A 26,036-nucleotide genomic window follows, 5' to 3' on the forward strand; every position below is an offset into this window, starting at 1 on the left:
GCTTTGATTAACTGCAAGCAAACATGCCTTACTGCTGTGTCTGACGAGATAATACGGCAGTGAGCACAGTGTAATTACCTTCAAAAACTCTCACTGCAAACCCAGAGTTCTTGGACCGGTCTCCTCCAGAGAAGAGGCTAACAATCTTGTGGAAGCTCACGCAATAAACGAGTTAGCAAAACCAGCCTGGCTCCCTCTCAATACAGAGCAGAAGCCCCATGATGAGCTTGCAGCGGTCACTAGTACTCTATTCCAGCAGCTACTACAACACAAATATAAATAAAACAAGTTGCTTTGTGAGCAGCAAGTCACACTGGCCCAACATTCACAGGTTCTGACACTGCTTCGCGTTAGGATAGGCTTTAAAGAGCAGCAGGTCTGCAGATGAGGTAGATTTCAGCAAAAGACCACATCAATTTATACTTTTCTCTGTCCAAATACAATTTTCAACAGTGACGCTGTGCAAGGGCCGTTCGCAACGAAGAGCTTTGTCAATGCTGAACTTTATTTCTAAGCACATAAATTCCCATTATGAACTACATTTCCAAATGTGAAACCTGATTTCACCAAGCACCACAGAGGAAATCGATGGGTTTAGACATGGAGGAAAAAAACCTCCCACTAGACTAAAAGCAACTGGCCAAAGAAAAAGTAACTGCTATGCAGTCTAAGCTTATTTTTAAATAACTTTTTCATTGCTCATTTCCAACGTTTTGGTACATCCTGGACTGAGGACAGGCGGAAAAAAAAGACTTTTTACTATACAAAAAGCTCTCCAGCCCTCTCCCCCCCGCCCCCAAATTATGACCTTAGAAGAATGGCTAGCACAGCCGTCCAATTTGAAGACAAATTTCAGACTCATAGGCAAGATCACAGAAATAAGAATACAAAGAAACCTCTGGTGTTCATCTACTTCTTTCCAAACGTCCCAAAGTCAGTTAGGTAGTAAGAGAACTGGTATAAAACCAACTAGTAGCATTTTCCTCTGAAAGGCAGTATTTAACAGCAAAAGTTCAGTTGTTTCCCAAAGCTGTTCAACTGGTAGTTTGGGAAATGTCATTGCTTTAAGAGTTGACTAGTTACATTTGAATAAAACTAGAGCTGCTTTCCTCCTTCCTGCTCATGGTGATGAAGGTTTTGGTAACTGTAAGTGTAATTTATGGGAAAAAAACAGGGACATAGTAAATTAATTCACCTGAAGGACCATAAACAATTTTTTTTTCTGGACTTCTAACACACAAAGATACAAAGCTCCAGCTCAACTCAAGCAGCTGTAAATGGAAAAAACAACAACTTTCCAGGTAGTACGAGTACACTTAAAGATTTAGCAGTTTTAGGTGGTGATTTTCAGTCACAGGTCTGCAAGTGCTTCACAAGCAGAACTACAGAGCCCCATAAGGTAGACATTACTCCTTTTCTAGTGACAGATGAACCAAGGGAGACATTAAGACCTAGTTTTGTTTCACTGATCTGAGGTACTCTAGGTGCCTCTGTAATAAAAAGAGAAAAACAGGAAACTCGAGAGGGAAATTCAGCTCTTAAATGGGCCAAGCTGCTCCCAAGGGGTGCTTCGGTCTCTACCTGAAACAGAGGGAGCCTAAGGCAATTGCAGTTTTGTTTTAGTTAGGAGGCTAAAATAAGGTGTATCAAATCTGAACTCATGGGACTTGCTCAAAAACAGGCAATAAATACTCACCTGCACTAGAAAGTAAAGATTTCTGGCTAAATGCGTTTATCTTCCCTGTCACATTTTTTCTTCCTGTAGACAAAAGTTATCCTTGGAAATACAAAACCCTTTATTTATTCCTTTCCTCGTTATAGGTTATGCGTTACCTTTATTGTAGATCTCACAAATACCCCAACACTCGGCAAGCAAAGATGTGATGTGTTATAGCTAAGCTGATCTAATATCTGGCTACTGTGGAAATGGGTCTGCTGCTTAATCTAAAAATAATTAATTTTCTGCCAATTCAATGAACTGATCCAGATTACCATAGAGTTACTAGAGCACTGGTACAAGGTCAGACGTAATGGCAGGGGGCAGCTGGAGAAAAATAAGCAGCACTGACCCTTTTTGGCACAAGCTAAAAATGTTAGAGCATCCTAGCTACAGCACAAACGGCATGGTAATCATTCCGGTAAACGGGAAAAGTGCTTTCACACACAGGTAAAAACAAATCCTAAGGGATCTGCCAGGTATCTCTGTTTCTCGAGAGAAGTATAGACCCCCCCAAAACTGCTACGCTAAATACATGTACTCTGATGATCACCCGTATGTTAAGCAGAGATCAGACACTTCAACAGTGGTCTTGCATAAACAGTCAGCTCTATCAGATTCTGAGCAGCTTGACAGTGACAAAGGCAACACAGGAGTACAAATGGATATATGTCTCCATAAAAGCAGACTACTCAGGGATTCCACCGTATTTTAGTTTTACGAGTGATTTCTCTATTCCTAGTCTTATAAATGCTCTTATTTTCTCCAGGTTCTTTCTCAGTAAGAGCACACCTGGAAATCCAAAAGAAACCGCAAGCTTTAGAAGCACGTAAACTACAGAGAGAAATTAAAATACAATTTCCAATAAACTAATAAGTAATACACCTTGCAGCAGAGCGTACCACGTAAGCCATAAAACTCCAGCTAAGCAACCAGTTTTCAATGTAAATTAATCTAGAGGACTTGAGCTGCAACTAAAAAGCAAAAATGGACACTTTGGTCTGGTAAATTACTATCTCGGTGTATCCTGGATATTGCAAAGTATAGATAAATTACTACGGCTTTGTGTAGACAGTGTAACTAGAGCTTCCTCCCCTGTAGACTTTCAGTAGTGCTTATAATTTAGCAATCAACTGAAATGATGACGTTAACGACCACAGTTTGAATAAAAATATTTGTATGCTGCAAGTCAACATTATGAACTGTCTTCAAAGGAAAAGTAACGCTGGCAGGAAGTTTCTACGTTACAAACTACGAAAGGAAGCAAGTAGCTTGTTAAATAGATGCCTTTACTACCTCGTTTCATCTGATAAGGTTCCTAGTTTAACATACTGCTTAGGTAGGAATGCTTTTCTTTATAAATATATTGCTTGGAAGAGAAGGGAATACAAGCTGTTGCAGGGAACTGAAGCAGTTACTAAATGCAACTGTGAGCATCAGAAAAGTCCCATTTCTGAAAAGCCTAGTTCTGCAGCGTAGCCTAGCCTTGAACAAATATGCTAGACTTCCAGAAGCTACTGGGAAGCTCAGAAAATCCCGACAGGTTTCAAGCAAATTTAAGCTGTACCAGAGAGACAGAGTGAGGTCACGGGGGTTTGCCTGCATCGACCTGAAACTCCCCATCTGTAATGCAAAAAAAAAGTTCACATACTAATCTTTTGATGCTCTTAAGCCACGTTAGGTAACACATTCAAGAAGTCCCAAATCCTCAAAATAAAGAAGTGAAAAGTATTACTAATACATAGCAGTACATTCCAGTATTAAAACTATTGCCGAGTTGTGCATTGCTGCTGCTGCTGCCTGGACAGGATATCTAGCCAAACAGAAGCTCTCCACAACTGCTCCACTTGGCCTCCTCAAGTTCATCAATAACAGCACAAATCTGTTTGTGATATCACCATCAATTCCAGAAAGATAAATGTCATGTCAACATATACAAGGCTGCCACCACTAAATCACTCAGGCAGTGAAAACAGGCCAATTAGAGAAAGACGACGGTTTGTCCACGCCATCAATCCACCCAGTGATCTCCGAGCAACGGAGACAGCAGTAGAAATAGCTGCTTTTTTTGCACAGGATCTGCAGGGTGTTAGCAGTCCCACGTGGAAGTATTAAGACAGTGACTACCCGACGCGCAGCTGCCATCAGCCAATATCATGAAACTCTCACGCTTTTTTCCTAATGATCTCAGTGAAATACAGAGGGGAAGAAGCAGCCCCAAAAGCCGACCAACGTCAGTTTCTGCTGCTGGCAAACTCTATTTTACAGTTTCTACTCTTCTCTCAAAGGAAGTTAAGAGTACAAGCAAGTATCTTGGGGTACTGAAAGCTGAGCTAATATCCCTGCTTTTCATTAAAGTTGTCTGATACTTCCCATTAAAATATCTATTTCAACTGATATTGCTTGCAGACAATTTTCCTTGGGAAAACATTAAAATGAAGGTGGGTTTTGACATTGCTGAGAAGGGGTTAGGAAAAAAAAAAAATTGGTGTGCTTTCTTCATTGTATATTCATTTGTTCATTAAACTGCCATGCTTTTTATTTATTATTTTAAAACTGATTCAGCTGGTGACCTATACTTAGAAAACTGTTCTTGTATATCTTGCTTTTAGAAAGGGCCTTTTAAATAGGTCAGGCAACAAAGCTGCACTAAACTGCATTTTGCACACACTTGGGAGAGATCTTCAGCTCACGTTTAACTTTGCGGAGTCCACCTGCACTCACCAAACAGCCAGTTGTGAAAGGCAGCACAGTATTTTCACTGCACCTGCAGGTGTGGGGCACAGCAAGCCCTGCCGGCCCCGGGTGCGTGACGGAATTGGGGTGTATGATATTTTGAACACGTGCACCAGCTCGCTCTCTCATTTTCCTCAAAGTCCACCAAACAGTTAGCCGTGTTGAGCAGCGCTCCAACCTCCCAGTTAATCTGCAGAGACGCAGCTACCTAAGCGAGACGTGGAGTGCAACTGATCGCAGACACAGCTAGCTGAGTTTTGTTAACTGTCTTCCGTGAAGTCCCATGCAATCATGGTAGCAAATGAAACCTTGGTTGTTTTTTTTTTCTTGGCAAAACCTCTGATTTTTATGTTGCTTCCTGGGTGACTGTCTTGTGACTACGGAGCAACCAGCACTTACAGAACAAAGAAATGCAACAGGAGTTTGACGAGTGGATGACTTGACCTTACTTTCTTCTCTTCAATATCCCTAATAAGCGTCCCACCACCAACTACTCGTTCAAATTTTGGGAGGAGATGAAGAGAAATCAACAGCACAAGAAAGCCCACACAGAAGTAACCAACACAGACTGCAGAAATAGCGCGCAGCTTAAAGGCACAGGGCCACACGCCGAACAATAAAGAGAAAACAAAATATTCAATAGCTACTCATTAAGCAAGTATCATCCACCCTGTGCAGTAAATGAGCCTGTGGAAAAACTAGGCTGTAATCATGAAATTAAAGACTGTCTCATAACGCATATGCATAGGCAAATGAAGGCTGCCAGTAAAAGGCTGTTTGTGCATTCCCTGACTTTGACTGTTTGACTTTGCAACTTTAATAACGCACTTCTAACGTAGCTTTTGGGCGCAAGACATTTAAATTTCAAAAGCATTTGTACCCAAATTAGGTACAGCCTTCAGATTGCGGGCGGGATGCCAGCACAGCCCCTGCTGCCATGCAAGCTGGCTGCTGCTGTGTTCAGATACTGGGGTGGGGTTTGTTGGGTTTTTTTTGGTGAAAATAAAGAGTAGAGTAGAACAGAGCGTGGGGGAGAGCGTCAAGCAGCGGGCGGCGTTGGGCAGGGCAATGGTGCTCTCTGCTGGGTGAGCAGCTGCACAACAAGCGCTCTGGTATTAATGCTAAACCGCTCGGCTACTGGGCTACGTGCAGGTGAACTGCTCCTGGCCCGACTGGTTGACTAACAACGGTGGAGTCTATACCTGGACGATATTCTTGACCAGCAGACTTTACAAAACACACATTCACGTGTATGAATCAAGCGAAAATTCAGCCTTTCTGGCCTCTCTCTCATGTTATTCTGTGGTAGTAGCTGTTTGAGGAGGTTTACTTCTAGCAACAGTAGTTATGTTGATGTTAAATACAGAAGAACTTTAACAAAAAGTTTCCTTTTACCATGGAAAAAAATAACCTCATGCCTGCATAATTTAGAGACTTTTCAGCTAAAATGGTATTTTGGAAAACAGTTAACGACTTACTGCAAGTCTGAACAAACACATGCTCTGCGGGAAGAAACCATTTAAAACCAGCTTACTTTTTACCATGAAAGCTGTATATTTTTGCATTTCGTGTGGAGTGTTTGGGTGAAACTCTAGTGAGGGGACAGGGCAAGGGAAATGAGTGTCAAAGGGTCTGAACTGCTTTCTTCTACTCAGTGCACCATACCCCAAAACACCTTCCTCTCCACACGCAACGCCCTCCATTCCAGGACACTCTACCAAATCTTAATGCCTCATTAAGGCCTGTGACTGTTGCATTTTGAATAAACTGATAAAAGCATGTTGACACTGGAGAATTGGACACTGCTGTATTCTACAACTCAGCAGAAAGAGATGTAGTTTCAGTTGTTGGTCCCTTAGTACCAGTGCCCTACCATAGCACTCAAACTGCGTGCAGTATTTCCTGATAAAATGGAACAGGATCACAAACATCCATTCATCTCTCTTTTTGGAGGGAGTTGCTGGAATTGTCAGAGGATGCCAGTCTGTCAAGATTTCATGGCTATCTGTACCTTCCCGTATGTCAATCAGAAACCAAATCTTAAGTTTGAAAGAGAACTTGAGAGGAGTTTTGGGACAAAGATGTCGTTTTTAAGCATCTTTCTCTGAAGTATCTCATACTGGCCACTATCGGGGACAAAGCGCAAAACTAGTAAGATCAGGTATCCGGCCTGCTAATAGCGGAGATGAAGAAAACAGAAAAAAATCCCTATGGAGTTAAGAGAGAGCAGCACCTGACCTACTCTCCAGTTGAGAATAAAGTGGGTGAGACAAGCAGTCTTACAGCTAATAGTGCGAAGAAAAACTATGTGGGGGAATGAATACTCTAGGGATATTTTAAGAAAAGGAGCAGCATGAGAGGCGGCAATTTAAACACCTGAAGAACACCTATGAACTTCCTCGGAAAATTCAACTAGTTCTTCAAAGGAATCCCACCAAAAGACCTGAATGATTTATAAAGTAATCTGTAACTCTTACACAGGAAAAAAAGAAACAAAACACACGGGGAGAAACTTAAAAAAAAAAAGTGGGTATAAAAAGCAGAAAAAAGCAACACTGACCTCAAGCCTCTTTTCAAGTGACTCTATCCTGTCTTTTTTGCTGGCCAAGTTAGCTCTTGTGTAGCGGCTCTGTCCCGGCAGGTACAACACTTGGCTGTAACATTCTTCCCACACCTGGTTATAAGCTTCACTTGAGAGCTCTCCATGCCCCATTCCTTGCTTTACCACTTCCATCTCTTGCGCCAGCAGATCCTGTGCCTGTTGGAAATGATAAGAAATAAATTGCAGTTACAATACACAGGATACAAGAAAATTCCTTTTGTTTTCAATCCTTCAGTGTGCAATTCACGGGGGCAGTTTCTCTTTTCATACTAAAAGCTCACCATCAGGTTAAGCTAACTATGAAATCTAACACAGATGCTGTGGATTATAAATGAAACCCAGGCTAGAAGGCTATTCACAGCGCAACTATCCCTCATTTTATATAATTTGGCAAAACTTGACATCACTCTGCTGTAGCTAATGAAAGCTGTGGCACAGCTAGATACTTCATCTTGCTGCAGAAGAGAAGAGATAAAAGCAAGAACCTCGAGGGGAGGGAGAAGTGTACAGACAGAAGCAGCTGTTCCATGAAACAAAAATCACTTTTCATTTCCTTTTGCTTGCCCTTCTCCACACAACCTGGAAAGTCAACTCTAAATATTAACGGGTGAGCTGTATAAGCTCCATTGCAGGAAATACTACTCTGACTTCAACTAACACACATTCTGTTGCCAGAGAACTACTACCAAGATATGAGCACTCTGCTGCTTTCAGTTTAGTTTACAAAGTAACTTACAGTGAACTGAAAAGATTCACATTGCTCTCACAACTCTTACTACCCTGGCCCACAAAAACTACCTAGGTAGCCAGGTCCTTCCAATTATATTTGAAAATAAAAAACTAAAATGTCTTTGCCGAGCTGGACTTCAGTGGTTGTAAGTACATGTTTTCCCTTTCAACAGGATTTATACGTGCACCACAAATTTCCCTAGGTACCTTACTACTAGCAGACATATGCTTTATAAAAGCATAATGCCCAGGAAGTAATTCAGGTATCAGTAGATGAGATGATTCCACCTATAATTTGTCCTCGATGGTCACGACAGATAAAATAGGAGTACTCTAACCACACCTAACACAATTAAATCTTATAGAGGTTCACTTTCAATTAGCCTCTATTTGTACACTGTGATGAACTACTTAAGGTTATTTAGTTGTGGTGCCAAAACAGTTCCCCAGCTTGAAGAGCTCAGCATACTGCGCTTAGCACCACTGCTGATCCTTCCCAAAAGAGCACTACGCACCAGGAAAAGAAAGGAGTATTCTATAAAGGGATTTTAGTAGGAAGACGTTCTAAAAACAAACGAAGAAATAAAGCAAAATAAACAAGCCCCAGATGAGAGCGCAGAGATATGAAAACTTCCTGGTTTGAATTTGATTTTAGACAAAGAGGGAATATTACACAGAACGTTAGAGAGCAAGCAGGAGCAAGGACACAAAAAACTTCTGCCCATCAGTTAGGAAAAAAAACTTCCAAGGACTCTGAAGAAATTTTCCAGACAAAAACTACTGGACTGTGTAACAGTCTCTAAGGGAAGTGAGAGAAAACCCAATTCTTGTTGTACTTCAAAACAGCCAGAGAAAGCACTCCGAGAGTGTTCCTAAGGGAACAATCTGACACTGGCGGGGCAGTGAAATTCACGATCTAACTGTATTTTCCATCTTTAACTTCTCCTGCTCAGAAATCTTCAAGTATAATTTTTCATTTAACAGCAAATTGGAAGTACATCCTGTTCAGTGTTTCTCATTTTAGGCTCTTGATTCATTGGTCAGATATGGTCAAGGAGACAGATTTAAAATCTGCTTGTATATCTTTAAAGTCACTTTAAAGTAATATGGGATTTAGGTGTAGAGATACCACGGCTATTGTCAGAACGCAAGTCTCGGATAGCAGGAGTCTGCATAAAACACGTGACTTAGTGGCACGTGGTTTTGTCCTTTTCACTCATTTTTATTCCTGTAAGCATTTGGTCAAAGGTTACTGGCACAACTTCACAGGTGAAACTCTTTGAAAGAGCTAACCACAGCGCTGCGCGTCTGAACTGTCTGTCACGTGGCAGCAAAAGGCAACATCTGTAGCTGCTTAAATAAATGAACAACCCGAACCCGAACCCTTGGTACAGGACGGCTATTTAACTTGGGATTACAATGCAAAACAGGACAGAGTGCCCAGCCAGCCTACGCATTTCATCCAGCAACAACCTATTCTGCCTATTCAGCGCTTTTTAACCAGGTGTGCTTTAAGATCAGTTGCCATAACCCAGCAGGGTCTGCAGTAGCACAGCTCTTTTGGATCAAGCTTGACAAGCACAATTAAACAACTTGATTTGCTGCTCCAAGTTATTAGCTGGCTACCGTCATATTTAGTCTGCACTACTATGAAGAAAAAAAAAAGCTTAGTTAATTATGGATTAACAAGCTACACAGGCAGCAGAAAGTTGATATCAGACCTAATTAAAGTCTCAATGATTTAACATCAATTTCCAGAAAGAGCAAAGCAGAATTTGATAACTGTTGGGGTACTGTTGCTCCTACCCCTACTTAAAACGATAAGCAATCATAACACATTCTGAATTGTATCTAAAAGACAATGTCTCTGGACAAATACAGCATCCTCATCATTCTGCCTAGATGAACGTTAACTCACAGAAGAGAGAATGTGCACTTAAATTATCCTTACAGCTCTCCATACAATCCTCTGGAGATCTCCCAACTAAATTCTATGCACGCTTGAATCCATCTTTCCCCCCCCTCTCCCCCAATATTGCAGGACCATGACATAAGGAGACATTAGGTCACTGGTAATGAGGCCATCCAATTCTCACCTTCTTGAGATCCTCTTTGGAGAACTTCTCATAAGGGTTCTGTTCCAAGTAAGCCATATGTTCTGCATTGTTGCTTCCAAATCCTGGGCCTTTTCCCTTCTTACCACTAGGCTGTTCTCCAAATGGGTGGTGTAAAAGATCAAAATGAAGCATAGTAATCATCTCTTTCTTTATTAGCTCTTCGCTTTTCTGCAAATCGGTTAGAGGTGGTTCCACATTTAAGGGTCTCAGTATTGTTTCATTAACCTGCCCAGGAATAAAAAAAAGTTCATAAACATCACATACACCAAAGATCACCTTAAATTCATATGCCTCCACCTGAATATGAACGTATATATCAGCTAAACCATGCAGAACAGGTGCCAAAATCCCCTGCAGGGTGACACACGCACAGCAACCCAAACACCTCATTGTGCTTCCATTTGTGCATAGGAAATTCCTCATGACAATTCTGCTGTGAAAGTTTCCCAAAACATTGACATCAGCATGCTCAAATAAAGATTTCATTCTCTCATGATCTACCTGGACTGTATTTCCTCCTATAACCGCTAAAAACTTTATTTCTATTTATTTTCCTCTTAAAAGCAAATTTTCTTTTCACTTACTTCTGAGGGCCGTGGTAGATTCTTCTGAACAGCTTTGTGCATTCTTTTCAGCTCCTTTGCACGCTCTGCCTCTCGGAGAGCCTAGACAAACAAGCTCAGTGTTACTCCAACTACCATAATAGAATCAGATGTTTTCTACGTATGTATGTGATGTAAAAATTGAATGATTACTGCAGCAAAGATTCCTTAATGTACAAAGACTTCATATTATGAAGCCAGAGCCAAATAACAGGTCACTCTCTACATGATGGCATCATAATTTACTGCCTCTAAAGTAAATGGGAAGAGCACAGCAGACTAACTCCGAGAAATATCCTAAAAAGTCATTTCCAGCAACCAAATTCTCCTTCAGCCTCAACCCCAGCAGAATTCGCTCTTTACAAACTTCTCCACATCAAGTTTGAATTCTGCTGTAACTCTCTAGACAGGAAATCCACCAGGAAAAGAAAGACTTAAATTTGCAGCCAGGACCGCATTTATCCTCTTCTATGACTTAAAAGTAACTACTTCACTAAAACAATACTTGTGAAAGTGTAAAAACGTGAGATTTCTCCTAACATTCCACTTTCAGGTAATAAATAACGTGAAAAGCCAGTGTTGTCTCAAACGTCACAAATGACGACAAAGATCTTCCACGTTCTAATCCCAGCCATGTCATGCCTTCATTTGGAAGGCAAGATGTTATTCTCTTGTATGATATTACAACTCAAATTCTTTTATCTAGTATACACATATAAATTATCTGTAATTATGCAGAATTTTTATTACTGTGTGTGTATACATGAGACACGCATATATATGTGCATAATATGTTCCTCCCTAAACGGGACACGCTAAGAATCAAATTCTATGAAATGCCAATCACATCAGAAGATATCAGACCATAGTATTTTTTTTTAGTATTTTGTTCACCTATCAAAGCACAGTCATTGGCAAAACCCCCTCTGAATGCAAAAAAAACCATTTATTTGAAGATATATAACAAAACCAGATTTGCATCACAACAATTAGGATAAGCAATAAATGGAAAAGAGGCTGTTCTGATAAACAGAAAAATTTAAAGCGTCTAATTACGGTCTAGTACAGCTATTTAGCCAGCAGCATTTAAGCAAGCACTTTACCCAGCCTTCCTTGAGTCAGAACCAAACCAAACCAAAAAAACAGGGACTCATTCACAGCTTGGCTGCCTGGGTAATCCTGTGGTACAAATCATGCAGCAGGGATCAATTCACGGCATGTCAAATTCCCGTCTGTGTGCTACCAGCCTGAGTTTTTATACACCTGCCTTATATTTCACAAATAGTAACTTTTAACCTTGAGAGAATAACCTTGGGAAAAAAAAAAAAAAACAAACCAAAAACCAAAAAAGCGCACAATTCTAACATGTTTAAAATCAAGCATGTGTTTCTGCAGAAAAATGTTTTTCATTATATTTTTTATCTTCTGGGAGACAAATGCAGAAGGTAGGACATACACACTCTTAAAGACTTCACTGTAGAAAACGACATGCTATACGCAACATTAACAAATTAGGAAAAGGATTCAGAGGGAAAAACTGATATAGCCTCTGTGTGCGTATACGCTGATGGGAGCACAGAAAAAAGGTACGTTTTACTTTGTTATTCTGTAGAAGCTATGCCACTTCCACCTAACATGTATGAAACTATGGGAACCACACAAGGAAATATTTTATTTTAAACAAAAGGCACTATCACACACACACCTACCTGCTTGCGGGCATCTATATCAGCAGTATCTTCTACAAAGGTTTCATCTACTTCGTGTTCCTCAAGTTCTTTTTCTGCGTTTTCAGGTAAAACAATCTCAAAGTCATTCTTTGGAGCAGGAAGGGCCATGAGTCCGAGGCGCAGGTGCTCACGAGACTCTCTCTCCTGTTGAAATAACACTAAGATATAATGCTTCTGATGTGATCACATTCCATTCATTTCCATTAAACAACACGAACAATACACAACTAATATCATCTGGCAATCTTAGTCTGCTACAGTCAACAAAACCAGAACCTCTGAAGTCTGACATAAGGCACATGTTACCAATCCAGGCCAGCCTACAGACCACCACCCCAGAGTTTATGGGCTATTAAGCACGGAAACTCTCTGATGCTAAAAACCAAGCACGCAGCTTTCTTAAAGATAGCTAATGAAATCTTCAAACAGGCTGAAATGCTCAAATAAAACAACAGCATGGCACTTGCGCCTCCCAGTAGCTTCAGTACAACAGCAGATTCACATTAACGCCTTTCAAGAAACTGAAAATACGTGAAAGCGCGTCCACGCCGATGATGATGGACACGGGGCTATTTGCAAGCCTAACTGGAACTTCTTTTCCTTGCAGTTGCTCACAAATCTAGGGATTGTGGCACAGTACAAAAATGGACAAACAGCACCAGATCTGGAGTCCAGGAGGAAACTGAAGCCTCCGTTTTCCTTCTAGCAGCAAAAAGACTTTTTTCTATTAAAAAGGCTAAGACAGAACCAAAGTAAGTATAAGGACATCAGATAAACCTTGTCTTTCAAGCTAAGAGGAAACCTGAAATTCTGAACTTGAAGAGTCATTTTTGCAAGAAGAACATGCCAAAAACTTGAAGTGGATATCCTTAGCTAGCCCAAAAAGATAAATGTCAACAGGTCTGGTGGGAGAAATCCAAAGTCACATTTAGGCTGCAGAACCAGCCACATAAAAGGAGTTCCCAAGGTGTTACCTATTAATTATATGCCCTTTTATACCATGTCTAATTGCCAGGGTACCTCTGGCTCAATCTCCAAGAATGGAAACATCTGTTGTCAAAGGTGATGAAAGAATCTGGATGGGACTCAGATTACTGGACATCTCAAAACGAAGCGCTCCTAAAGGCAAAAATTAAACTCCTTTAGCTCAATGCTGTCAACAGGACAGACTGATGAAAAGGTGCTGTAGGTAAATCGGGAAGCCGAGACGATGACGGATTTGAGAACTGCGTAGGACTGCAAGAAAAATGAATCTTTCCTTGAGATATATTTCCTCCTCAGCTTCAAAGATACGAGTAGGACTGAAACTTAACTATGTCTTCTTTGACAAATAGCTTTAGAGTGCTTTTACCAAGCACACTGAAAGCTCTTCTAAGTGGCAAGATTTCTTTTCTTTCAAATAAAGCTTTGATTTTATCAGGTGATGAGTATGGATCTGGGGACAAGTAGTAGAAATAACACTTGCTATAAAGTAAAATTCTGTTCAGGAGATGAGAATTAAAAATCATGACAATTAAAAGAGCACTGGTTTCTACCTCTTAAGTGCCTCTTACCATTTGTTTTGCATAAGATGGGTCACTGTAATCTGCCATTCCCTCTTCCGGGTTGATGTTCAATTTATCACGCAGTGGAGTTCTACCAGGAGTTGTACCAGCCACAGGTTTAGGAGTTAGTCCTCCACGAGGAGTTAAGCCTTCAGGTCCGTGAGAAGGCGTTCTAGAGAAAGTATGGATAAAGTAAATTATTTTTTTCCCAAAGAACTCTACTTGCAGAAGTGTGAATGCTGCAAAGAGTTATGTAAATGCTGATAATAAATGCAATCTAGATTCTTCTCTTGGGAGGCAGTGAAACCATAATATGCAATTAGAAGAATCCAAAAAATAAATTGTTTAAACCTGGCAAGGTGTAACCAAGTACCTGCCAAGCTGAAATCGAGGCACACCATTACACTGCGAGAACTTTCAGGAACTACAGCAACACAAACTCCCACTGTTACTTGTGAGCGAAGAGATTATCTAGTCACCAGGCACTATGCTGGGATACATTAATCAGGATTTAATTGCAAGATCTGATTTCCCTACCACCTGTGGCAAGTCATTCATTCCGAATTCATGTGGCTCAACAGCTGTCCCATCTTACAATTCAATGAGTCACACTGAAGATGCCTCTTTGCTTTCACTGATTGCTGAAGGAGTAATTACATTACAATAATTACTTTTAAGCACCTAAGGTTAGGCAAGACGGATTAAGTTTTAGATTTTGTGGGCCTCAGTTGCTTCTCCTCTAGACTGGGAAGAAATATTGTTCTCTATCCCAATAACCTACTACATGAAAGGCGTGCAGACACCGTTTTGCACGTAGTCGCAAGCTTTCTGCTGTCAACTTGTAATGAGGTTTCACACAGTGGTGATGATAATAATAATAATAATAATAAACAGGTATGGCATTGTTAAGTGTCTCAAAGAAAACAAGCTCAGGAAGGGGAAAACTTTTACAGAAAAGCCTGCGTTATGGTACTCATCTACAATTTAGTAAATATTTTCCAACAGCAATGTATGCGTGTTGTAGAGAATAACCACAGCGGAGACAGACTGGACACGATGATTTAATACGTCATGTCTACTCCTAGTCACTGTAATTCTGTACCAAATGCCATAATGGTGGAAAAACACAAATTTATATATGTCCTGACACACACTACTGGTCCTCTTTTAAGGGATACAACAGTGCCTTATTTACTGGGTATGTCCGTGAGAGGCAAGTGATACTTTCCTCTTGCTTGAGGTTGTTTGCCCATTTTTATGAATTCTCATTTAGTATAACAAATACAAGCAACAACATTTGCAGAACGACACCCACATAAAACAGCAAAATGAATTTTAATGTTTTCAAATGAACGTTTCATAGCATATATTTACTTTGTTGGTTACACTAGTAGAAAAAGTTTTATGCTGACTTTCCAGAAGAAAAAATTTCCAAGTGTTTTTTTTTTCTCGTTATCTCAGTTCCATGCAGTGTTTAAAACCCTATTACAATTTTCAACTTAATGCCTTTTAAGAAAATCCTTATAACTAAGATATGAAAAACAAAACAAAAAACTTTATGCAAGGCAACAACTTCCATAAAAACCCGGCATCAAAATACTACAAATTTCATACCACCATAGGAAAAAAAGGTGTAGTTAATTTAAATATTTGTCCTTTTTGGCCCAAAATAATACAATGATGGCCCTGCCTTCACTATTCCGCCTCCTTAAAAAGTTATGGCTTCCATTTATTTATTTATAACCAATTAATGGATTTTTTTCTCCTCTCTGCGCAAGGTCTTGGATTTTCACACTGTTACAGCATTTCTGCCAGCAAGCCAAGTTGATACGTAGGTACCATATCTACATGCACAAATATAAACTTCCGAAGCTAAAAAACCACTACAAACAAGCCCAAACAAACAACAAAAATACAATGTCTTTACATTTTTTTTAATATAAAATAACCCAAATGAACAGCCAGATCAGTCCCAGCCAAACTCTACATTCATTCTGCACCGCACTGACGCCAACGGATCTCCAGAAAAGGATTCGTTTATGTAGATCCAATTAAAAAAGCAAGGCTTTTGCACACAGCTTTTAAACAACAAAATAAAGCTGCTTTTGAAAAGCTGCCATAAAGGTCCTTTTTATTTCATTCTCCACTTTTCCTACTAGCATGATACAAGTAAAATTAGAACCCAAGTTGAAAAAATTGACAGACAAAATGTACCAAGTGTAATATTTTTTAGCTGTATGGTATTTGGCATTTGTGGGATAGATATTTATTCAGGACCCACTGTAAGAGTTAAACCAGCAATTCCATACTATTTAGATTGGCAATATAAGAAATATTTTATTTTGGATATATATGGCTTATAAAATATTTACTCCAGCTTTTCAAAAATTCAATGTGGGTTTGGCTAAGGGACCTCCCACGCCTTCGACTCGGGGGCAATACTTTGGAAAGGCTAGGATCCACATACAGAATGACACTCCCTCTTACTATTTATACTCCTGTTTTACTTCAGTATAATTTATATTGCTCCAGACCACAGCAGAGTTCATTTTGGACCAAAACTCCAGTGAGCTGTACACTGTACAAATATAGAGGAAGATGATGCAGCTGAGTTTGTGAAAGACACAGGGAAGGAGAAAGTTGTACAACAAGGGCTTGAAATAAAAGCCAGTTAAAAATTGTTTTGAAGAGCTGATCATAACCTACTACTTCACACATTGCACCCTCTACCCGCCTCCACTAGATACATGCCCAGACAAGCACCCAGTAGAAAAAGAGCCTGCTTTACCTGAAGGGTGTGGAAAGCACAGTATTTGGAGTCTGAACAACCTGTTTCTGTGGTGTCACCCCCGAAAAGTCACTTTCATGCAAGGGTGTGTTAAGACCTCCTTTCAGGGGGGTATCCACATTAGTGAGAGCCATCAAATTCTGTGCTTCCTGTAGAACAGATAACACATGCAGTACATCACTAAGACTTTCAGAGTCACACTCCACTATATGTTTTTAACAGATTCAGTAGCAGTAAGAGCTGAAGAGTAATTTAAACATCAATCTGTTTATGGAAAACATTTAACACTTTAACTCCCATACACTGGTATTTACAAACCCTACTGTTCCCCTGCAAGGGATTTTAATCTTCATTTTCAGTAAAATAAATTGGAATTGCAAAAATGAGTGGGTTACTTAACGTTTCAATTTCCTTCAGTTTGCCAGACTCCATAAATCTGCAGGATTTATTAGTGACTGAATACTCCAGTCATCCTAAGGATCCTGATTTTCAGAGGGAACAGCACACTTGCACTCTGAAATCCAACATCAATGAAATTTATACAAACTGCACTTCAGAGAGAATGTTCCAAAAGAGATGGTCACTATTCATATTTTTGGTCCATGACTCAATTGGGGCTTTTATGGATACCCTCCTATTTTTTATATTTCCTTTTAACAATGAAGAATTAAGGCACTCTGAAAATGAGCTGCGATAACGAAAATACTGCTTGTAGCAATCATCTCCACAGATACTGCTAATCCATCTACAGAACTATGTATATGCATAATACTGTGACATATGTGATGTCAGAGTACTCCATTCGAAGGTGAATGTGACCATTCCTGCACATACTGCACAGAGACTTAGGTCATGATCTGCAGAGTCAGGAACTTTCTCTTTTCTCCCACCATGAAACAGAAACTGTTGAAATACAGCTCATTATCAGCACAGGCTGGGTTTTTTTTTTGTTTTGAGGTGCAGTTTTGGGGTGGAATTTTGTTTGTTTGTTTTACACACTAGCTGTGCTGATTTCATTTAGCCACTTCCCCACACTCAAAAAACCATTACCCAATGCTACCAGTTTTTCAAAGAACCCAGACACTCACACAATCAGCGCAACACAATATAATTCAGAGGCTGCAAAAGTAGGTTTTTGACAATCTTTGTCTTAAGTGGTTTTAAGCCAATAAAATGCTAGGAAAATATTTTTCTGTTGTTGCAGTTAATTACTTCTTGTTAGCTGAAGTAAAAGCTGAACAGCAAAACTAAGTAGACAACAATAAAAGACATTGTTTTAAGGACGTGAACACCATATACACCTTCAATGCTGAGATGTACCTAAGACAAGGGGAAATTATACAAGATACCAGGAGAATGGTTAATGTGTGCAACATATAATACAAAAAAATCCAAAAACTATCATAGTGTTTTCAAGCATGGCAACAACTAATCAGATAGGAGTGGATCTGCTTCTATGCCTTTCAGTGTGCCCTGGAGATCCCGTACCAGTTCAAAGCCCAGTACTGCACATAATCTAAGGAATGTTTTTATTGTACTTACACCTTCTATTCAGCTGACCACTGCACTAGAACTAAAAGCTCATACTCTACCTGCAGGATCCTGTCCTGTGCTGCCGGAGTTTTAGGAGTCCTTAGTGCTATGCTGTTGTTGGTCACATTATACTCAGACAGAAGGGTGCTGGAAGCCGAGTTTGTAATTCCAGATTCCTCAGCAGTCTGGCGTGCAATCTCACTTGCCTGGCCTACTTTTACAACTTCTTCAAGTTCTGTATCAGAGATCTTTAAAAGAGAAAATTCCAAGGCATATATTATGATATATAACACACAACCACAAGATAACATAAAACCACGAGATCCACTTGATAAAACAGAAAACAGTGATTGGCATTGACCTTATAAGTCATTTATTGATCAATGAAGAGCTCACCTGAGGAGCTGGAAGCACTAGTTTACTTCTTTTTTTGGTAAATTCTGACACTCCACTGGTCTGTAGAATAGCTGAAGGCAGGTCTGACTCTTTTTTGCGTTTCATATGTTGTTTGTCTTTTTTGCGCTCTCTTCCCTCCCTTTCACTGTCATTATGGATAAGAGAATCAGTTTAGAACATACAGGAAAGCTACAAAGTCAACAAACAAGAAAAAAGCAAAAAGCCCACACCCTCATCAAAAATTGGATCTGATGAAATAAAACGTGTTGCAGGAAGAGTGAACCACCTGGTGGTGTGGAAGTTCAGTGATTAGATATGGTGTGCTGATCTTGCAGCAGAACCCAGAACAAGGCTGTGTAATGCTTCTGAATTCTGGAATTTAGCAACAGACGGTTGCTCCATCTACAATCAGCAGGGGCATGGGAGTAAGTAAAAAATGTCAGTCCAAGAACTTAGATAGCAAGAATTAGAGGACATGAACAGTCCCTTTTCCTCCAGCAGCTGCTGAGGGAAGATGAATATTTTGTGTGGGATATGGGAACCAAGTTCTCTTCAGTATATAATGAAAATGGTATTTTCTTCAAACAGCAATGGATTCAGCCTCTGCAATCTTAATTTAGTAATCCATGGCAGTTTGAAGCTCCTGCCAGACTCTCTGAACTAAGAACCATACAGTAAGAATTAATTAACCCTCTCAGTAAAAAGCAGTTGGCAGAAGTAGTGGAAGATGCAACTGTACAATGAAATATGTGCCATACTGCTGCTGATGAAGATGGACATTTAATTTTTCAACTGCATGTTTTGGGATTTTTTTGGAGGGGGAAGATTCTACGTAAGAACAATTCCATCAAAAGTAATACTACAAGTAAAATCTACTCCTGTAAGCAATCTTAATAACGTTATAAATTGGAGAAAGGACTACAAATACACAAGCAAATCTACTGTTAAAAAAAAAAAAAAAGAAACCTCAAAAACCTTAAGATTTCCATTGAAAGAGCAAGAACGTGCCTGAGAAACTTTATTCTCATGGAAAAAGGGCTCAACTGGACCTTTTAGAAAGACAAAGCAATACAGAAGACTGAAAAGGCAGAAGCAATCTGCACTGGTACCTGTCCCATGGAAAATACAACTCCTGCCCACGTAATATTTCAGGCATTTTCATGACTTAACACACATATATATATATATGTGTGTCTTTTTTTCAAATATACTGTTCTCTGCTTAGTATAACACAGACTTACGATCTTAATTCTCCATCCAAGTCTTGCTGACGTAGCTTCCTGAAATCTGCATCCAGGGACTGGTAGTTTTCCTCCGATGTATCATAAAAACCAGGGGCAGGCTTCTTTTCAAATGGAATTTCTGCATTATAATCCACACCTCTCTTCTTTTTTCTTTTCTTCTGGATCTCAATTCCAGCAGCCCGAAGTTCTCGTCTTTTCTGGAGAGCAGCAAGCCGTCTAAGAAAAAGTAATACAACGTGATATAAAGTGCACGCCTACAGGTGGCTCCCATATCCGAAGATCTGGTACTACTTTAATCAGTTGCTGCTGAGCAGGGCTGCGTGTATTTAAACATCAAGAATGAAGCTCTTGTCATAAACGACTATCAAAAAGTCTGATTCTGCAATGACTTAAGGCTGTGCCTGACTTTATGCATGGTAAATGCTCCAGAGTCAACAAAAGCAGCCCCAGTATAAGAAACTAAGCACAAGCTTACCTAGCTTCTTCCAGTTGCTTCTCTCTTGCTTTTCTTTTGGCCTTCTTTCCCTGCGTATTAGCCAGACGAGCTCTAGCTTCAGACAGCATTTCAAGTTCATCTACGATAGTACAGATAAATACAGTTATTAATTTGCACTTAAAGATGGGAGTAAGGGAAAAAGTGACATTAAGATCAGAAAGCAATCTTTAAAAACTGAATGAATCAATGTTTTCACAGGCATTCTGCATGATCGCTGAACTAGTTTTCTCCAAGTTGTTCCAATATATTTTCTAAATCTTTGGCCAGATGAAATGGAGGCTCTAAGAAAAAAATACCTAATGTTGAAAATAATTCAACTAATAGCCACAGCAAAACAAAATATCTACGCAGAGGCAAAATGACCACACTAACAAAATTATAATTTCATTTACATCTTCATCTGAGAGTACTATATCAGAGAACTTGTTAATTTCATTTCGATACAGATCCAAGAGCACCATGTTTGTGAACCTGTGACTGTTCAAAAACAGCACTGGTCCTTTCATGGAATTTTAGCAACATTCATTTTTTTAGTTCATAACATTGCTATGTGCAAGGCAAAAAAGTCATGTTGTCCTCCTGTGCTTCAGCGTGGATTCATATGGGAGGTAGGAGCTGATGGGAGAAGATGAAGATACAGCAATAAGAGTGCAAACAAGCAGAGCAATTGTCAAAGCAAATAACAGTCAGTCATGGTAAGAGATGGCGAGGACAGATTAGAAGGCAGAAAGCACACCAAGAAAAGGAAAAGAAAACTGGAAAAGTGTAACTGACTGGCCAGATACAGAAATAAAACAAAACCTGTAAGAAAAAATCATCAGGGAGTGGAGAAAAAAAAGACAAAAGAAACCCAGGGTACAGAAGCTGTGTAAAATTTAAAACCAAAGATACCAGATTTCTGACAAAAAACAGTTATCAAACTCCTATTTTACCTTCATCCATGTCAATAGGATCTGGCCTGGCTGGTTTGGTTTCTGGATTTGGATCAATTTCTCCAGGTTTAAGTTTCCGAGGATCATCAGCAGTTTCTTCTTCATTGTCTCTCTGAGCAGCTTTGTCCCTAAAAAGACATTGTATGTATGTCACAACTGGCTCTTTGTTTTCCCCCAGGCTCACAATAACCATCCCTTAAACGTCCCCAGAGACTGATAAAAAAAAAAAGTAACCTTGCACTATGCACCATACACAAACCTGTTACACAATTACTGCAGAAAAGATTCATGAACTAAGATTCTCAATCTTAAATCAGACAAGAGAAAGAAGCCGACATAGTATTACATTACAACACTAAAATATATTATAAAATACAGTATTGACAAAGCTAATAGTAGAGATGTCTCCTTGGGTAACCTTTAGCAGTAAGGACAGGAATTCAGGCAGTGTGACAAAACGAACAATTGAGTTTCCAATTACGCTTTTATACTCCACCAATCACAGCAGAATTAAAAAAGCTCACAAGGGAAAATGGCAATTTCCTTCCTTTCTCATGGCCTAAAGAAACCCTCTGTAGCATACAGAGATGACGGCCACACGTTCAGTCATTTCAATAACATGTCTTTTGGGTCTGTCTTTTTTCTTCTCCCTCACACACTCACTCATGCTCATCAGTCAGTCAAAAAATACCCAAATAAGCCTGAAATGGAAGCCTATAAAAGGCATCAGTCTTTACACTCTTCTAGCCTGAATGACCAGAAGCAAGAAAATAAAGACCTATCTCTACTGAAGCCTGCTCTCCAGGTTCCCAAAGCTGCTTCTTTCAAGCTAGACGAATTGATCCTTGAAAGATTTGCTTACAAAAAGACCTCATCAACTTGAAACTACCACTCTTCAGCTCCATGGGGGAAGGGAACGACACAGCACCACAACAAACTCCGAAGATTTTCCTGGTATGAACCTCTAGAAAAATTGTAACTCACAGCAGAAATTCATAGTGTTCCAAACACTGTGCAGCAGTTCTCCCAATAATCGGGGCAATGGTTCTCCACTGGGTTGGCATTAGCTTGGCCAAGTGCAACAGTTTCTCCTCCTCTTCCCGTGACCACTCTGTCTTTTTGATGCTCGGGTCTAGCCATTCATACCTGTTAAAAAGTGAAAAAATTAAGGACGACAGATGCAAGCTATCCACTGATTTGTCTTGAATTAATTCAGAACAGTGTTTACTCAAATCATCACAATGAGACTTCAAAATCTTGTCATGCAAATTTCATAGTTTCAAGTTTTTTCTGTACAAAAGGATGTTACTCCAGAGTATTTTTATCACATATGTATTTGAGCTTTAAAATGCATTATTTATCCACCACTTTTCATACAGATACTGCCTCTTCTTCCTTTCCCCATTTCTATTCTGGCAAAGCGTGGAGTCACAAAATTAATCCAGAAAAAGTAAATATCACAACAAATAACGGTACAAGAAATGGTAGATCTGTTTGGTCTGGATCCTTCAACAGTTATCTTATTAATCTTTAACTGTGCCAGTACTGTTACCTTTATACAGAAGTATTCTAATAAATATATACAGTTCAGTACTGGAGAAAGTAAGTCTGATTCTCAAATAGATTTGTATGGCACGTATTTGCATTTGGTTTAAGCTTGTATTTTTTTTAATGTTAAATGAAATTCCACAGTGCAATTTCTACACATTTATCCTCAAGCTATTAATATCTTAAGATTTTACTTCCTTGGTAATACTCACTGACTAAAAATGTGTAAATACAGGGAAAAAATCATGTATGCAATTTTAAGCAATCCTGCATTTGCTAACACTGCAGTCACTGGCAAAGAGAACATTTGGCTATTTTTGTTCAATTACTTTCAAGCAATAGGAATTTGAAATATCCACAATAGCAGAAATCAAACAATCTTAAAACTATTGTTCCTCTGTGGACATAAATTAATCTGTGCTAATTTCTAAATTTCCACTAATTATGCATCTCATATTCCCAGACATGGCACTTCTCACTTACCATCTGGCTTTGCACTGCTTTGCTGATTTTCTATGCAATAAAGAAGCAATACGAGACCACTGGTTTTTGCCATATTTCATCACAGCTGCTTTAAGAATTTCATCCTTTAAAAAAAAAAAAAAACAAACAACAAAACCACTGTTATCACAAGAACTTGCAAAACAGAAAGTCTGAGCTCAAGCACAGAAGGCGACGGTGGACTTCATGTAACCAGCTAACCCAGTGGAAACAGCACAGCGCTGCTGCTTCTTTTCCACTTTTTATTCCCTAGATGAATGAGGATTTGTACCTCAAAGGCAAATTAAATCAATAAAGATTAAACGAAAAAGACACCTGACGATTATTGTAGCCAACTTCACAGACACAACAAAACTTCCAAAACGGTTACTTTCAATCACCGTTTTTAAAGGTTCTGTATGTCTTCCTTGAAGGACAGCAATAAAGAGGTAGGGAAGTGTTTGTCTGGTAATGACACAAGATTTGGAAAAAAAAATAGAACTGATAGATATCTTTGGGTGTCTTGTTTTAAATAATACCATAAAATTATTGTTATTTGCATATTTTAATGCAAATGCAATATTTATCTATGAATGGAATACGCTCTTAAAAAAAGAAAGTATCGCAAAAATAAAGGAACTTTATAGTAAGTTTCTCTTTTGGAATTAAATCTTAAAATAGATCACATTAATGTTCAGAATGTTAACATCCAAAAGTGCTCATCCCAAAGCTTATAAATTTCGGGGGGGGGGGGGAGGGGGGGGAATGTAACGGATTCAGCTTGAGAGTAAGGTTGTTCATATACATCAAATTGTGCACTGAGATTTCATCAAAAGCTAGAAGTCCTACCAATTGTCTGTCAATCCATCCATGAATCCCTCTCTCTCCTCCCCCCAGATAAATGAGTTCATTATTTCTGGTTTCCTCACAGGTCACAAAAGTGGTATTGTAAATGTATCAAAGCTATTCGTGCAGCCTTGTCAACCACAGATGTTCCTCTTCTGTATCCAATAACTACTCGTAGTTGTGTTCAGAATGCGCTCTGCTGTACCGTGCAGATGCTGGCCATCAAGGACAGATACTCTGTCTAGCACAGGCATCTCTCAGAGCGCAGAGCAGCTTTAACCGTAAGCCGATGATGAGCTCTGTCTTGAGCTGCTACAGGGAGCAATTCGTATAATTTCTATTTAAAAATAAACAATAAATCCTCTCTTGTTTTTTAAAATGTACTTGGTGTTACATGGCATACAGTAGCCATACTGATGACACTGGCAGGCTTTTTTGCAAGTAATGAGTCATTTTACAAATGACCTCAAATAAACTGGTTCTATTTTCTCTATTTTTAATGTTGTATATATAATCAAAACGTTCATCAAAAAAATAGCACCAAAGAGAGCTATTTCATCTCTGGTACTCAATAACGGGTGAAACGATGATCTATTTCACCCACTGCTGTTTCTCTAAACGGTCACCAAAACTAGTCAATTATGGAAGACCGTAAGAAGAGGGTAAGCATGCAGTGGTTCTTCCTATCCTCTGCTGACCCCCAGTTTAGCTGCCTCTGGCACATCGCTGATATGTCACAAGTGGTTAAAAGCACATGCAGTGCATAGTACCTTTACCGTCTATTTTTTCCTCACTGCTTTCTGGAACTACATACATGGCCAGTGTTTACAGTACCCGGTGACCGAGTTCTGGATTTCACAGTGTTTGGGTACCTTCTTTTGCTTTAAACATGCCATCTAATAAAACGGACATCCTTGATTTCTTATGTTTTTATTTTCCCTTCCTCGATCAGTTGCAGTTCTGAAAACATGTGATGGCAAACATGGCAGAGAGGGAAGATTTCTTCCTCTTTTTTGGAACGACACATAGATTTCTGTGTACAAAGCCATTCAGGCTGCAGATGAAGAGCCCAGATCCATCTTCACCATTTCCATATTGGAAGGGTCTTCAAGGACAAGAGATTCCAGCTCTTTTGTACCACTAGAGAATAAGAACCCTGCCTAAGACACACCACACTCCAGGCTGCAAAACAGACATCTCCAAGGACAACAAGGCCCACACATTCCCTCCACCCGCTGTGGGGACGGTTTCTCTAGGCAGCAGTGACAGGACACAGGCAGGGCTGAGCTCCCTGTCCACCCTAACACTCAGCCTTCAGGGCAAAAACCACCCATCTGACCTCTGCCCACGATGGCAGAGGACGAGGAGGAAGGTCACAGAATGGTAGGGGTTGGAAGGGACCTCTGGAGATCTAGTCCAACCTCCCCTGCCAGAGCAGGGTCACCTAGAGCAGGTGGCACAGGAACGCGTCCAGGCGGCTTTGGAATGTCTCCAGAGATGGAGACTCCACCACCTCTCTGGGCAGCCTGTTCCAGGACTCTGCCACCCTCAAAGGAAAGAAGTTCCTCCTCATGTTTAGGTGGAACTTCCTATGCTCAAGTGTGTGCCCATTACCTCTTGTCCTGTCCCCAGGCACCACTGAAAAGAGCCTGGCCCCATCCTCCTGACACCCACCCTTTAAGTATTTGTAAATGTTGATAAGATCCCCCCTCCGCCGTCTTTTTTCCAGACTGAAGAGACCCAAATCCCTTGGCCTTTCTTCATAAGGGAGGTGTTCCAGTCCCCTCATCATCTTTATAGCTCTCTGCTGCACCCTCTCCAGCAGTTCCCCGTCCCTCTTGAACCGAAGAGTTCAAGTTCAAGAGTTCAAGAAGTCCCTCTTGTGCCCAGAACTGGACACAGTACTCCAGATGTGGCCTCACCAAGGCAGAGTAGAGGGGGAGGATGACCTCCCTCCACCTGCTGGCCACACTCTTCTTGATGCACCCCAGGATGC

At 40.0% G+C, this 26,036-nt stretch overlaps 1 protein-coding gene across 1 annotated transcript in view; it reads right to left on the reverse strand.

Annotated features, from left to right (window-relative positions):
• The window catches only part of CDC5L (cell division cycle 5 like), a 35,645-nt gene that overhangs the window by 8,947 nt on the left and 662 nt on the right, over positions 1–26,036 (reverse strand). The window contains exons 2-14 of the mRNA XM_063330643.1: positions 23,198–23,301; positions 22,151–22,312; positions 21,167–21,294; positions 20,214–20,313; positions 19,736–19,954; positions 18,495–18,639; positions 18,158–18,346; positions 16,566–16,714; positions 13,787–13,949; positions 12,213–12,377; positions 10,486–10,566; positions 9,881–10,126; positions 7,014–7,211 (exon numbers count right to left, since the gene is read on the reverse strand). Coding sequence (XP_063186713.1) covers positions 7,014–7,211; positions 9,881–10,126; positions 10,486–10,566; positions 12,213–12,377; positions 13,787–13,949; positions 16,566–16,714; positions 18,158–18,346; positions 18,495–18,639; positions 19,736–19,954; positions 20,214–20,313; positions 21,167–21,294; positions 22,151–22,312; positions 23,198–23,301 — 2,049 coding nt within the window. The remainder of the gene's footprint in view (positions 1–7,013; positions 7,212–9,880; positions 10,127–10,485; positions 10,567–12,212; positions 12,378–13,786; positions 13,950–16,565; positions 16,715–18,157; positions 18,347–18,494; positions 18,640–19,735; positions 19,955–20,213; positions 20,314–21,166; positions 21,295–22,150; positions 22,313–23,197; positions 23,302–26,036) is intronic.

The sequence above is a fragment of the Chroicocephalus ridibundus genome, chromosome 3, assembly GCF_963924245.1.
Source record: "Chroicocephalus ridibundus chromosome 3, bChrRid1.1, whole genome shotgun sequence".
In the NCBI taxonomy this organism is placed as follows: domain Eukaryota; kingdom Metazoa; phylum Chordata; class Aves; order Charadriiformes; family Laridae; genus Chroicocephalus; species Chroicocephalus ridibundus.